General features: G+C 35.5%; 1 protein-coding gene and 1 pseudogene across 1 annotated transcript; one reads left to right on the forward strand and one right to left on the reverse strand.

The window, feature by feature from the left end:
- Nucleotides 1-4,993: 4,993 nt before the first annotated feature.
- LOC122316171 lies at nt 4,994-6,034 on the forward strand. The gene is made up of 2 exons (XM_043132705.1): nt 4,994-5,555; nt 5,700-6,034. The coding sequence occupies exons 1-2, from the start codon at nt 4,994-4,996 to the stop codon at nt 6,032-6,034; spliced, it is 897 nt and encodes a 298-aa protein (XP_042988639.1).
- A 1,496-nt stretch (nt 6,035-7,530) lies between these two features.
- Nucleotides 7,531-11,569, reverse strand: LOC122316172 (annotated as a pseudogene).
- Between the last annotated feature and the right edge of the window lie 4,845 nt (nt 11,570-16,414).

The raw sequence follows: 16,414 nt of genomic DNA on the forward strand, positions 1-16,414 counted from the left end.
CAACAAAATAACTGAAAAAAAAAAAGAAAAAAAAAAGAACCCGTAAGTCTTACTAAGTCCAGAAACAATAACAAATCTAAAGAACAACAGAAAGTCCTATTAATACTACCCTAAAGAATTCAACACTCTATTTCCATCATCTTAACCTTTCACATCCACACTCACAACTTTCTATTCTTGATCCTCAGTTGTACCCTCCATATCATCTGAAAAAAATTTGGAGATAAGGGGATGAGTTATCAACAACTCAATAAGCGAAGTATATATACTAGTGCGTACAACATGAGCATTTTCATAGAGTTTCATATGCAGGAAACGAAAACATTTCATTTTCATTTGTAGATTTGAAAACATATTATTAGGGAAAGCAAAGCGACATTTCAATATTTTCATATTTGGAAAAAAAAAACAACTGTTCATTTCAAAAACTACTTTGGCATAACATAACTGAATATCCTCTTCTTATCATATCATAACGCATCATATCGTATCATATACCATGTTTAACCCCCGTGGTAGGGTTGTGCTATCCCCGGTGGCCAAACCAGACAGTATCATATTGTGAAACTTTCCCTTTTTCAATCTCGGAGCCCCGAGTGTGCACACAGGAAAGAACACATAAAAGACCACTTTGTTTCCAAGGTGGTTGCACTCATATCATACCATGTTGGTACCAAACATATCACGTGAATCATTATCATCATATCAAAACCATATTCAGAATCAGAATAATAACAGATAAGTATGCCAAAGGTTTTTCATATTCATATCATATCAAATCACGTGTGAAACACATTCATATCATTTTCAAATGATCAACAATAGATCCAAAACAATTCATATCACATGGATAAAAAACTCAAATATCATATTCGCTCTTATTCACATTTTAGAACATGTCAAATATTGCTCATGTCTACACTTTTCATGTTAAAAAAAAAAAACATTCTCTCTTTCAAATAGATTTCATGATTGAATGCAAAACATATAACTCAGGTCATTTTTACTTTTTCTTTTCAAAACATAACATACACATTTTTACAAACCAACCTCAGTTCATTTTTTTTTTTTTTTTTATGCAAATCTAGCATAGGAACCCCGCTTACCTGCTTCCTGTAGCGTATTATCAATGCCTTGAATTCGACCTCTATTAGCCTCGACACCTATTCATAAAAATAAATATACACTAAGTATTAAATACCTACAATCGTCACTTCGATCTAATTAATTAAAATCCATAATTCCACATCAAATATCAGCACATTAACGCAAACCAAACAACCACATAAAAATCCCCGAACAGCCCACACTTCAACCCAATCTACCATATACCCACTTCAATACTAACCTATACACCCATCAACCAACATCAAACTCAAATAATAGAAATATCAACACCAATACAGCAACCCAAAACTCAAACAACCACAAACTCAACTAAATAAGCAATAACCACATCAACCTCTTCTCCATTCACAACTCCACAAAACAAAATGTCCAAATCTTCTTAAATTCTACTGTTTATATCCAAACAAAAGCCAGCAACACCGTTGAAAATCTACTAAAAAATTAGCACTAAAACTCCAAGGAAAACAAAGTAGAAGCACGGTTTGTGATAGAAAAAGAGAAAATATATATATAACTTTGCAGAAAAAAAAAAAACAAGGAAAAGAAAAGAAAAACAGAAACTGAGTAAAAGAGGGAACATCTAAGTTTGAAAGAAATCTACCAGAGAAGAAGAAAGAAAAGAAAATGAAAAGAAGAAGAAGAAGAAAAAAAAAACAGTAAACAAACACTCAGAAAAATAAAACAGAGAAAGCGAGAGAGCGGAGAGGTCTTGAGGAAAAAAAAAGGTACCGGCTTGGAGGTGGCTTTGAGCACAAAAACAAGTCTGAGAAACTGCAAAATCGCAGCACTTAGAGGTCACTGGAAGAGAGGCTGCGCAAGAGGGAGATGAGCACGGTTTTGCCAAAAAAAACTAGTGAGAGATAACTGAAAGAAAAGAGAGAGGAGAAAGGATTTGAAGGAGAAAAACAGGGGAACTGAACGTGAAAACAAGGAGAAACAAACGGGAATAGATGAAACTGAAAAGGGAAAAAAAAAAACTTACCACTACAATGTCGTTTTGGCTCTATAACGTAGACTAAATCTGGTTTGGGTTGCGCAGGGGCTTGGGGCTTACAACAAAGGTTCATTAGGCATCACTTCGCACACTCAGCACGCCAAGTTAAAAAGAGGGAGATTTCACTTTTGCTTCTGTCTGATATTGCCTTCCAAGATATTATAACCTTGTCATGGGGGTTAAACATGGCCTCTATTCCGTTATGATGCATGTTTTGGCTATGCTTTTGACAAATGTATTTTCTCTATATTATTATTGTAAATAAATATTTCTAAAATATCTTTTTTTATTTTTGATAATCTATTTTGTTCTATATTTTGTAACTAGCTCATGGTTTCACACTAGTATAGGTTTAATACTTACGGAGTTAGTAGACTCACCCCTTTATCTCCACAATGTTTCTTACAAATGGCTTTAATGGTTGTTATAGTTGAAATAGATGGCATGTGACAAAATTATAAAAGAAAGGTGAGATAAGTGCTAGGTGACATACATGAATTTGTAAGATTTTGGAGAATATGTATTAGGAGTGTCGAGTTTACTTTCTTCGAAAGGATTCTTAAGGTATTTGATCTTTTGAGGAATATTGTATCTAAAGTTTTTATATTTTGTAGATTTTAGGCATAAGCGTCACTCTTGGGTAAGTGGCATGACCTAATGGGATCTAATCTAATTATTTAGACCAATAAAAAGCATTAATTCATCATAATAAATTTTGAACCGTAGCCTATTCAAAATCATCAACTAAACATTGATAGATTTTAAAATATAATTTTGGGCCTATAAACCTAAAATTGATAGATTCGTGGTCTTATCCAATATGGCTCATTAAACCTAATTTAGATCCAATAAAATTATCTATAACCCATTCCTTATAATATTGGATTGAGGTGTTACAAATTTGTTACCAACTCCCATTTCATATATTCAAAAAAATGCTAATCTATCAAGTAAAACTCATAACTATTACGTTTTTAATAATTCCTATAAGCCACTATCTTTATCATCCAAAGAATGGATCATCTCTTATGGTCAATTACACCTCTTTCCTTACTTCTATTTCCTCCCATACTAACCATACAGTTAAACACCCTAATGGCACTATTGCCCATGTAACTTATATAAGTATCGTGCATCTCTCAAATTCTTTAGTTCTCAAAACTGTACATTGCGCACCTACTTTCTCCTTCAACTTTATTTCGGCTAGTGGATTCTCGACAGATTCATCTGGTCTATACTATCTGCTACAAGAACCCAAAGCAAGCTCGAAAATTGCTGCAATTTTTCCTTGTTTGAGATCAAATGTTACTTCTGTAAGTTCCTCTTCTTTTGATTTATTGTACTATAGGTTAGGCCAAATTTCCTTTGCTAGATTAGTTTCTGTTAGTAAGATTGTACTTGATATAAAGTGGTCAAAAAATTCTCATTGTATAGTTTGTCCTGTAGCCAAACAACATAGACTATCTCATTTTCCTTTTAAAATAATACACTGTGATATATGAGGTCCTTTCTCCATATCTTCTCTTGACAGTTCTTTAAATATTCCCTTACCATCATTGATGATTTTTCGATCCAAGTGTACCAGAATATGTCTCATGCATCATAAAAGTTAAACCTGACATCTCTTTTAATCTTTATTTGCTTTGAAAAAGAAACAATTCGATAGAAGAATTAAAGCACATTTGGTTTGATAATGGTTTGAAGTTTCATATGCCTGAATTTTATGCCTCAAAGGGAGTTATTCAACAAAATACTTGTAAAGAAACACCACAATAAAACGGGGTGGTAGAAAAGAAACATCAGTATTTATTAAAAATGTTGCTCGATCTCTATAGTTTTAATCCTCTTTGCCTCTCAAATTAGTGCAAATATGATTAAAATGGGATAGTTAAAATATGTTGCAATAAAGGGCGAGCAAGGGAGTTAATTGCGGTACATTGCATTGTAACAAGAGATGATAAATTAAGGACTTGATTAAAGAGGATCAATGGGTTAAATGAAGAGACAGATGACCGGTGATGTATATTTTCCCTTCATACACATCATCATTGAACTATAGAACTCTCAACAAGTCTTAACAATAGTAAACATAACAATATTATTGGATTCCAACCAAACTCCTAATACAGACAAAAGCCAAAGCCTCATATAATAAGGACACCAAATATAAAAAAAATAATTATAAAAAAAAAAGAAACAGTGTGAACGCTAACGAGGATCTAGCTCAGAAATTAAGACATTATTTATTGATGCTTGGACATGGCTGTTTCTAGCTTGATCTGAACATTCAGATGGCATGTTTATAAGAAATTGAGGTCCTCCGGGTACTGCTAGAGTATTAGAGTGGCTATTAAGCATGAGAACGACAGTTGCTTCCTAGGTATTATTCTGGGTCTTTTATTGTTTTGATTCCTAAGGTTGATTCTCCTATGCATGGGTTTTGATAAGTTTAGACCTATCAGTTTGTGCTCAGTGGTTTATAAGATCTGTGCTAAGATTTTGGTGAGTCGTCTTACGAATTTGCTTCCTAAGATGATTTCCTAGGAGCAAGGGGCCTTTATCCCTGGTCGCAGCATTTTTGAAAATATTAGTCTTACTCAAGAAATGGTCCATTCTATTTATAAAACTATCTATGGGGGAAATGTTTTGGTTAAGCTTGATATGTCCAAGGCTTATGATAGAGTGAATTGGAGGTTTCTTATTCACGTTCTGGGTGCTTTTGGTTTTTCTTCTCAGTTTTGTGACCTGATTAACCTTTGTATCTCCTCTCCTTGGTATTCTATTATGTTGAATGGTATCTCTTTGGGCTTCTTTAAAGGTGAGCGTGGTCTGAGGTAGGGTGACCCGCTCTCTCCTTACTTATTTGTCATTATGCAAGATGTGTTATCTCGGTTGCTTAAGAAAGCTTTTGATAATGGTAAAATTGGTAGGTTTTCTCAAGCCAGAGGTACTCCCCTTATTTCCCACCTTATGTATGCGGATGATATTATTATTTTTGCTAATGGTGGGAACAAGTCTATGAGAGGGTTGATGAAGGTTCTTAATCTTTATGAGAATTGGACAGGTCAAGTCCTTAATAAGAATAAAAGTGCTATTTTGTTTTCTAACAAAATCTCTAATACTAGAAAGTCCTCCATTCTCCGTATGACTGGTTTTTCAGAAGGTTCTTTTCCCTTTAAATATTTGGGTGTTCCTATTGTGGTGGGTCGTCTGAAGGTTTGTGACTTTAGTGATCTAATTGGGAATTTTAATAAGAAAATTGCAGGGTGGAAAATGAAAATGTTATCTATTGGGGGTCGTGTAATTCTTTTACATCATGTTTTATCGAGCATGGCAATTCATCTTATGGCAGTTCTACATGTTCCTAATGGTGTTTACAGGGTGCTGAATAGGATTATGAGTTCCTTTTTTTGGGGTGATGTTGAAGGGAAAGGTAAGAGGAAGTGGGTGGCTTGGAAACAGATTTGTCATCCTACTAAAGAAGGCGGTTTGGGTATCTGGGACTTTGAAGATGTTCAGAGGGCCTTACATATGAAATTTGCTTAGCGCCTTCTTCAGGGTCATTCTTTATGGGCAGATTTCTTTAGAGGCAAGTATGTGCAAGGTAATTATTTATCCCTCTTGAACCCTACTAAAGGAACTAGATTCTGGAAAGCTATTGTGCATTGTATCCCGGAGGTTTTAAATAATTCTAAGTGGCTTGTGAATGAGGGAAATGTTTCTTTCTGGTATGATAATTGGGTGGATGGGGGTCCTATTGGGGATCAGTTTCCCGTTATTGAGAGACCTTTGCTTAGAGTCAAAGAATGCCGGATTGATAATGGGTGGGATATTCCTCTTTTGGAAAGATTAGTGGGTCAACATAAAGCCCTTGAGTTGTTTCAGTTCTTGGCCACGAGAAAGGATGGTTAGGATATCCTAATTTGGATGAAGGATAATAATGAGAATTTTAATACAAAAAGTGCTTGGGACTGTATTTGTGTGAAAGCTCCTTTGTTACCTTGGGCCCATTGGATTTGGCATATTCATGTTCCCAAGAAAATTTCTGTCATGATGTGGAAGGTTTACCATAATTGTTTGAGTGTGGATGAGAAGATCAAGAAGATTGGAATTCCTGTTGTGTCTAAATGTAATTGCTGTGCTAGGGGATATTTGGAGGATTTAAATCACGTTCTTTATATTGGAGATTTTGCCAGACGTATTTGGCAGTTGGCAGCGACCCATTTAGGTGTCCATATGGGTGTTTTCCATACTTGGAAGGAGCAAATTAATTTCTGGTTTCGTCGTGCTGGTAAGTCTTCTCAGTTAAGGATTATCTTTGGGATTCTCCCTTCTATTATTTCTTGACAGCTTTGGAATAGGCATTGTAAAGCTCAGGTTGAGGATAAAGTGGAATCAGTTCAGTCAGTTTGGCATGTTGTTAAGTTGTGGATCCGGAGGATTATGCCTTCATTTATGAAAGTTTCTAGGATTTCTAACCATGACGTTGATATTCTGAAAAGGTTGGATATCCCAGTTTTATATCCTAAGCTCCAACAACCTCGTGTGATCAGATGGAAGCAGCCACCTCAAGATTGGATGAAGCTTAATTCTAATGGTAGTAGCTTAGGGAACCCAGGGTCGGCTGGTGCTGGGGTTATTCGTGATAGTCTTGGTAGGATTCACTCAGCTTATTCGGTCTTCTTGGGTCATTGGTCTAATAATTTCGCTGAGTTGAGAAGTTTGTTGGAAGGGGTTAGGAGGTGCCACCAGTTTGGTTTCCGTTAGGTTGAGATTGAGATTGATTCCCAAATGATTGTCCATTGATGTACTAAGGGTAAGTGTAATATTTGGTACCTAGAGGATTTTTGGGAGGAATTGAGGGGTCTTTTGGGTTGTATGGAGTATCGCTTGAGCCATGTGTTTCGTGAAGGTAATGCTGTGGCTGATTTTTTAGCCAAAATGGGAGCTGAGGGTTTAACTATGGATTGGTCTTTTATCGATACTTTACCCGAACAGCTTCGTGGTCTACTTTGTTTGGACAGAATTGGTCTCCCTTATTTGCGCAATGCGTAGCACCTGGTACGTTTCTCGCTTTTTTGTTTTCTTGACTCTTTTATGTTGACTGTTCCTTTTGCAAGTGCTTTGGTTTTTGGTTCTGGTTTCTGTTTTATGTTGAGTTTAGGCCTGTTAGAATTTTTTGGTTCTTTTGTGTTTTGGGTTGTTTGTTTGGACACTTGGTTTTGGATTAGTTTCTTAGCTCTTATCTTATACACCCCCAAGTGTTTTAATGTTATCACAGCATTCCTCCGTTATAAGTGAGGGTTTTTTAATAAAATTAGGACGGGGCCGCTAAGTGGGTGGTTACCGGCTCTTCTTTAAAAACTAAAAATAAAAATATTTAAAAAAAATTAAAAAAAAAAAAGCATGAGAATGACTAAAGCTGTTGTTGGTCTATCAGCTTTATTTTCTTGAACACAGAGTAACCCAATATGGATGCATCTCATTAAGTGAACAATTGAATTAACCTTCATTGTGGGATCTACAAGATTTAAAGGTGTCCCCTCCCTCCACATTTTCCATGCCTACACAGATATTTAATTTGCAAATATCATATGCATGTTTAGTAGTCACAAAGTGAGATGGAAAGAAAGGTTTACAAGGAGAATTGTACATACATAGCCTATAAGGACTTCTCCAATTTGTTCATTGGGGAAAGAACTGTTCCTTTGCCCACTTACTATCTCCAAAAGTAACACACCAAAACTAAAAATATCAAACTTTGAGGAAAAGTTACCCTGCATAGCATACTCTGGAAGCATATATCCACTACATTTGTACAACAATAGTATTAGTATTGTTTGAATGATAACATGCACTATAATACTTACATAGTAGAATTCATTAAATTTCATCACATCAGTGAGAGATTGTAAGGCAAATTTTCAATGAAATCCATGCTTTTTCTAGGAAACAACATAACTATGTGTACTGTTGGTATAGATGATGCGATGGCATGGTTAATTATCTCTAGCCCAAATCTACGTACTTACCGGGCTCCAATGATTCTCCCTGTATTGCCTTGAGTTTGATCTAACAATCTTACTATGCCAAAATCAGAAATTTTCGGATTCATATTCTCATCTAACAAAATATTGCTGGCTTTGATATCACGATGAATAATACGTAGCTAAGAATCTTCGTGAAGATAAATGAGCCCTCGAGCAATGCCCTCTATAATTTTGTAGCGCCTTTCCCAATCCAATTGGATATGCTTTGTTGGATCTTCATGCTATGCAACAATTGATTTTGTTAAACAAATACATGTCGAGCGCAAACTTTAAAAAAAAAAAAAAATTGCGTAGAACCTGAATTAATTGAAGGGAAATAGGTGTAAACATACCAAATATGAATCGATCCAGGCTAACATTACGAACGAACTCATAGATTAGAAGCCTTTCCTTTCCTTCCAAACAGAATCCTGAGAGCCTTACCAAATTTCGATGTTGAAGCCTCGCTACTAAGAGAACTTCATTCCCAAACTCTTTATCTCGGCCTTGTCCAGAAACCATAGATAGCCTTTTTACAGCTATTTCTAGTCCATTTTCTAGGATACCCTGAAAAATGAAAATATTTCATGATGTAGAATATATACAATACTCAGTAACTCAAAGAAATGGATCTAAAATCCAATGGCAAAGAATTCTTAGATGCTTTTCATCTCAGTAATGTCATCACCTTGTAAACAGCACCAAATCCACCTTCTCCAAATTTATTTTCATCAGAAAAGTTGTCTGTAGCCTTTGTAATTGTGCCAAAGTCGAACCGCAATGATTCCACAGTACTCATGTCATGCGTTGCTTCACATAAGGAACAAGATAATACATTGAAATGTTATTCTTCATTGCTAGTCATTCAATTAATATAATGTGCATATAGTAGTAAGAAATCTGGATGGATCAATTTTATTAAAAGTCGCCCAAAACACTTAATTTTTCAGCTTGTTAACTTGATTTCAAGAAAATATCCATTTAATTTGTAAAGTCCCAAGCAAGACCTAAGTTAAATCTGGGCTCATATTCTAGAAGGACTAGTGAACGGCGTGATTGGGATTATTGAACTTACTTTTAACTCTCTCTCCTGTTTTCCTGATCACCCTTGAATAGAAGATGAAGATTCCGATTCTTATCAGTACTAGAGAACCAATACTAGCTGACACAACTATTAAGGATTGTAGTTCGAGATGGGTTACCTTCCTTTCCTGCAAACAATAGAAGTTTGACACATTTGATTGTAAGTTTACGTTGTTTGTTTTGGGATCTATTTCATATAATTTTTTTTTTTTTTTTTTTTTTATAACCAGACAATCATTCCATCATTTCATATAATTATTATATTTTTTTTAAATTCTTGTATAAAATATAATAATCAATTTAATATTTTCAAATCATAATATAAAAATAATATTAAAAAATTATATTATAATAATATTTTATTTAATTTTAATTTTTATTTTATTTTATTTGTGTAATAAAATAGAAGTATGTCCGGATGCTTCCAGAAAAATAGATGATGGATGAATATAGTTGCGTATTCAACCTAGTCAAATTTATAAATTTTTGTCGAGACTCTGTCACTGCATCTTGCCCGGCGCAGAGTCGTCTGGATGTTGTTAGAGCTAACAAGGTAAGGCCTCTATTGAATGATAGGCCCTTTCCGTCTAGAAGTTATTAATTTTTGTCAAGACTCTAGATCTTGCCCCGGCCCAGATTTCCATCTATAAAAATAAAAAGTTAAGAATCTGACCCCTTCTCATCAAGGCTCCTAACAAGCTGGTAAGGTGAAGTGGGGATTGAGGAACCATAACAAGCTACACAATGTGTACTTTAAATATATATATATACACTGTTATAGACAAATTTTCGATTGATATGCGAATGATTCGTGGCAGCAAATAATATTTGTAAAACATTCCTCTCTATTCTTTGTTTCTGTCTCTCATATTTGTTTTTGATTAATTGAACTTAAAATTAAAGATGATTTGAGTAAGCATGAATGTAATACATGTATGTAGAAGAGTAATACTTTTTTTTTTATAGGAAATAATACTTCATTAACTCAAATCAAAGACATTACAAAGACTATTTATCAAGCCAAATAGCTTGAGAAATATGAGTGGGAACACCCTCCGAACACATTTCAATGTCTACAATATTCTAAACATGTCTAGCTAGTTTATGAGCAACCTCATTCCCCTATTAACAAGTTAAGTTGTGCAAGTTTGAAACATCTGCATTAATCTTCTCGTCTCTTGGAATGAACATCTCTTTATAGTATGATCCATGGTTCCTAATAATTCAACAATTTACCCATCCTCTGTTTTCTGAAGTTTCTTTTTCGATGCTGTATGAAAAAACCCGGATCAAATCCTGCATTTGCAAGCCCTAAGTTCTTGTGTGTATGGGAACCGTATGATAGGAGTACTAAACTTGGTAGGCGCAGTCTTTGGAAAAACATCACAAAAAGAAAAATAAAATAATAATAATAATAATAAATAAATAAAAAGAAGAAGAAGAAGGAGGTATCAAGTACTTGTGTCAGGCATGCACGTAATATTAGACCATGCCTTCTGTTGGAGGGGATGATGGCGGCAGTAGCGACGGCGGTAGTACGGCGGTAGTAGCGACGGCGGTGGTGCCTCAGCTATGGGGTCATAGAAAGTGAAAGTCTCATACCTTAAATTACAGCTGGCTGATAAATATATCCCTCCCTGCTTTCCAGAACAGCACGAAAATACCCCTCCCGTAATCTGCTCCAGGCAGTTCTTGCAATCGAGTTCATCCAAATCAGGGGTGCACATAAGAAGTGCATGTATTGTTTGGGAATTCTGTTGGAATGTCTCGCTTCCCACAGCAAATTTGCGAGTAGAACTTCCTGCTGCGGCGAGCTTTTTTAGCCTCGCTAACAAGGACCCTAGAACCTTTGTGAACGCATCTGCATCTGGGGCGTTTCGTATGTAGTTGTAGTGATGTAAAGGGTAGGCTTCCAAAACACCAAATATATTTCTGTTTTGAGTATCGCACCATACATTTCTCGGACCATATGATCACCTCCTTCTGGTTGGGACAATTCTGCAATAGATCGTGACTCGACGCATTTACACAACTTCGGCATTCGTCTGGCCCAATGTCTCCTCTTCAAAGTGCAATCGCGTTTACTTGGTCGGAATTTTCTCCGACGGAGATATTATAAAACCCGTAGCTGATTTTGGTATTGGAAGACATAGACGCCAGGACGGTGTTGCGATTTGCTCTGTATGTACTGTTACTGATGTAGTTACCATTATCAGAGCAGACGTAGGGATATTGCGCAAGTTGCGCTAACGTGGGAGCAAACAGATGCAAGATCAGAATTAGGAAGATGAAGAAAAGTATTCTCAAACAGCACATCTTCGAACACCTAATTTTTATGACTTGACCAGATCGAGCATCTTAATAAGAAATACATGTAGACATGGAAAACAAGGAATCAAATTACAATGGCCAAACGTACGCCATAGATCAGAGGTATGTATCCCCGCTAGGGTGCGGAAAATATAAAAAAAAAATATAAACACGCCTGTAGTGCCTGTTCACTGTTCAGCAAACATCAGTGTTCTATCTTTTCCAAAAAAGAAAAAAATCAGTGTTCTATGTCCTATATGCTTTCTATTTTCACCTACTATTGTTGAAGAATTGAACACCCTGAACTCTGAAAAGATTTGGCATATTCTGCTACTTGAATGCATCTCTGTTGCTGTATTAGATTTTTAGCACCCAGAAAAACCGTAATATCTGTTGATTCTTACTCATCCGAGAACAAATAATTGCAATGGTTTTTCCCAAAAATATAAGAATTGTTCATTTCAGTTTTCATCAGTTTTTATGGGCATTATATGGGCCTAGACCCTCTAAGGTCTTGTTCTGCATTGGCCGATGTAATAGATCATTATAAACAAGTCGTGTATGTGTGCCACTGTCGGAAAAATAAGCTTTTAATGCCACTTTTCTTACCTCGAAACTGATATCCCAAAAAAACAAAAAAATTAATTGAATAGCTAGTCAATTTGTGCTGGATCAATTCTTATAATTATCTACCACAGTTTCTACGCTATGCATGACACCACGCAAAGTGGTCTAGGAAGCTAATCTGGGTGGTCTCTGTGGGCTTAGTTATAAGAGCTCTTGATTCAACATTCAAAAAGAAAAGATTAAAGAGAAGTGATTTAATAAAATCAATAGCCGGGTATTGCCGAGTAGAGGGTTTTTTAATATTAGTGGACTTGGTGAGTTGGTGGGATTGACCATGGATAATATATTTGGGAGCAGTCTTGCTTTTTAGAAAGAAAAAAGAAATGCGGACCCTAGTCACGTGAATTAACACTGACTGTTGTGAAAATAGAGCAAAGAGATGCCCGTTAAAAGGAATTGCTCTCTTCTCTCTTTAAAGTAGCCTTGTTCTGATTATATTTCTGTTTGAACGGGCCATAGTTTACGTACAAGTTATGTTTATATTTATATTTTATACTTCTTGTATATTATTAATGATAATGTCTATCTTGGTGAATGAATCTTGAAAAGAAAATAAAGCATTCCTGAAAGATTACGGTAAAAGTAATAATTTTATCAAAAGTACCTCATAATAAGCTTACGAAAACGAGATTCTTAACCTCATTTTTCAGATACTCATACTAAAACCAGGTTTGAGATTATACAGATTTTATGGTTTGAATCTTTTTGGAAATCGAGGGTTAGAGATTTTGAATACTTTGGAAATGATTTTTTAAGGATCTTAACCTCAAGCTAAAACAATATATAACAGGACAGATCGATAAATAAAGAAAGTTTTTAATGAAAACTTTTGCACGTGAACTCATTTTCACAAATACCTGAACAAACGTTGCAGGTGCTTTTTGCTTTGCCAATGGTAAAATCCATTATCCATCACGGAATAAACGTAGTCGATCCATGAAGCCATACGATCAAGTACGCGTTGAAAGAGAAAGAAATAACCTAAACAGGGAAGGATCAAACATCTTGTACCAAAACGAGATTGTCACCCCTCCATTTTCAACCTCCCAAACATAATCACATAGTTCTTGAAATAAATAAGCACCACAAAGGTTCAATAAAAACCAACCCAACCAAAGTCATGAACAGTGAGATCTATCCCATAACAAAAACCATGAACGAAACAAGTCAGCCCCCATGTCCGTGTGGGTGTCCATTCTTGACAGCCAGACCTTAACATCTCACCTAACCACAGCCTCACCCTTCTGCTTGTGGGTCAAGCTATGGTTCGACCAAGAAGCCATGCCCCTGCTGGGGCTGGTGGGTCAATCTCTGTAAAACTCAATACAAGCATCACATCCCAGCAACCGTCCATGCAGAACCGAGTGGAAACAACAAAAACAATAGGACCCAAAAATTCACCCCAGATACGCTAACAGTGGAAACAAATCATATCAGACATACACAGAAGCTAAGATTGAAAAAATAAAACAAGTTTCATTTCCATCTGAATGTCATTACAGATCATATCTAACACAGTGAACTAAACAGAAAAAAGTGGGTGTTCTGAGCATATTACTCACTGGCTAGGCTTAACTTCCAACTTAGGAACTTCAAATAGCTTTTTCTCTTTTCTTTTCTTTTCTTTTCTTTCCTTTTTTTTTTTTTTTTTTTTTTTTTTTTTTTTGGCTGAAATAGTTGGTTACACAGCAATAACCCTCACTTATCATTTTGCTTGATTAAGGATTTTTTTAACATCCTTAATCATTAAGAAAAAATTAAAAAAATATACACTACAAGAAAATCCACTTAACCCAGCGTTTTTTGAACTGCTGCAAATAAACACGCTGCAAATTGGGATTATTTGCAGCGTTTTCACATCGCTACAAATGTGTTAACACATTTGTTACCTGTCCGGGAGGAGTGTACTGAAATTATTTGTTACAGCGAGTTTTTGAGTAATAGCGGCAATTAGTGGCGCTGTAAATAGAAATGGACTTGTTACGGCACTGGGAGCTACGTCGGGATGAAGCTGGGCGCCAAAGTAGTAAAAATGTTTAATTTCCCCCACCCCCCGCCCCAACATTTCGCAAACCACATTACCTTTCTTCCCCCGTGTTCAGAGAACTCCCTAACCGCAAGCTTCCATCTGCAAAACCTATTTGCCCTACCTCCACCTGCAAATCGCGAGTTTGACCAACTGATTTGGGGGGAACCGAACTTGAAGCTAGAAGGATTCACAAGGCACACACATTCACGGAGCTCTCTTTCAGTTTTCGGAGTCCCATTTTCCCACCCCCTTCCCCCTAGTTCGTGTAAATTCCTCTGTTTTTGGTCTATCAATTCCGACTATAGAGCCCCCTTCGCTGAGCATTAGGTTTTGGTGCCCTGTTATTAGGCTGTTCACTGCGGATTTGGGCTTCAATTTGCAGCGTCGACCGATGCTGATTTTCAGCTCATAGTGGTCATTGTGAAGGTATGTTTTCTTGTCCCTCTAATTTGGTCTATCACTTCTTAATAGTTTTTGTGTTCCTCCACTAATTAATGACCACTAACTCGCTGCCTCCACCCATTTGGTACCTATGGAAGGAATTTCTGGGTTTTCCTCTTAGGAATGTAAACACCAGCCCATGTGTTTGACGCATTATGCTGAGATTTTTTCCACAAAATCCTCCTCTACACGAATATACTAATCCCCTCTGTTATTGTTGCAGCACGATCCTTTTCTTGGTGGCAAAGGGTTATTGGTAGAAGCCTCTTCCCCTTCATTTCCTCCACTCAGTTGGTCTATGAAAAATTAGCTGGTAATTTCCTCTGCTTTTTTTCCCATTTTATTCCCAACGTTTAGGTCAAGTATTTACAGTTTCGTCCATGATTCATACAAGCAATGTTGTAGCCTATAACTTGACTATAATGGAAGTAATGAAAAACTGATTTAGAGTTGTTATGCTTTTTTTTTTTTTTTTTTTTTTTTTGGTATGTTAGAGATAATATCAAATCAATGATTTGCTTTAATTATTATCTACACGTGATTTTCATATGTATCGACTTATGAGATTTGGTTTTCATAATTATCAACCAAAGAGTTGTTGGTTTCCTGCTTGACCAAATGAGGAGATTTTATTGACAACTCCATTAAGATACTAACAAAAATCTCATCTCCATTTAATTATGATGTAAATATTAATTAACCATCAAGTATCACTATTATTATATATGTGTTTGTAGATATATACATATATCTACAAACACATATAATGAGAATGGATTTCTAACTATCTGTCATGATCATCTTCTGTAGATAAGTTCAGTACGTACCATTATCGACCGCGTAGCTACGACGAAAGCGCCTTTGTCGCTTAAGTTGATCACTTGTTTGAATTAATCTCATTGTGTTATGTTCAGTAAGTTGATTAAACCTGTATGCAGTTTGGTGGAAAAATATATAGGGCCAAGATTATAAGCCCGGTAAGAAAGATTTATCTTTTAGGCAGTGCATGGGGGAGCTAGATCATATATATATGTAGTGTATATATGATATTTATATATATATATATATATATATATATTTAATAGGTTCAAAAGAGACTAGATAAGCTACAGCAGAGAGTTTGGATGGAGGATTATCCTCAGGAGATTCTTAAATGTGTAAACTTTGATAAACTGTGTAATTCAATCAATACATGAATACAACATACAGGTTTATACTTCAGAAAAAAAAAAATAGAGACTAGATAAAATGGACTATACATCGAGTACTTGCAAAAAAATTAATTAAAGAACATAATTAGCAAAATATATAAACAATTCAACGAAAGAATTAATTAAAGATCATGATTTTTATCACTCATGGTACTGTCAATTTCTTAATTGCTGATAGTCAATTGGAACATATCAAAGCCTCATGTCTAATATTTTGCAGTCAGATTCATGATGTGAACTCTTCTGCCCGTTGACACGGGACATGGTGCACTATATATATATATATGAAGCCTACAAAGCTGCTGACAATTTAATAATCTTACACATGAACAAGATCACATGCAAGATGCATATACAAGAAATGCATGTACTATATGTGACCAGTTATTTGCAACGAGAATAAATAATTCTTTTTAGTAGGAAATGATCATTTTCCTAGCAAATAACTGATTACAAATAAATATTTTTCTTGTTCGTGATAGTTATAGTTCCATAATGATCTGGACACGAGAGATAAATAGGTGAGAAGTGCCAAGCCAGTCTATATAAAAGTCTTTCAAAA

This window comes from Carya illinoinensis, chromosome 7 (assembly GCF_018687715.1).
Source record: "Carya illinoinensis cultivar Pawnee chromosome 7, C.illinoinensisPawnee_v1, whole genome shotgun sequence".
Lineage (NCBI taxonomy): Eukaryota > Viridiplantae > Streptophyta > Magnoliopsida > Fagales > Juglandaceae > Carya > Carya illinoinensis.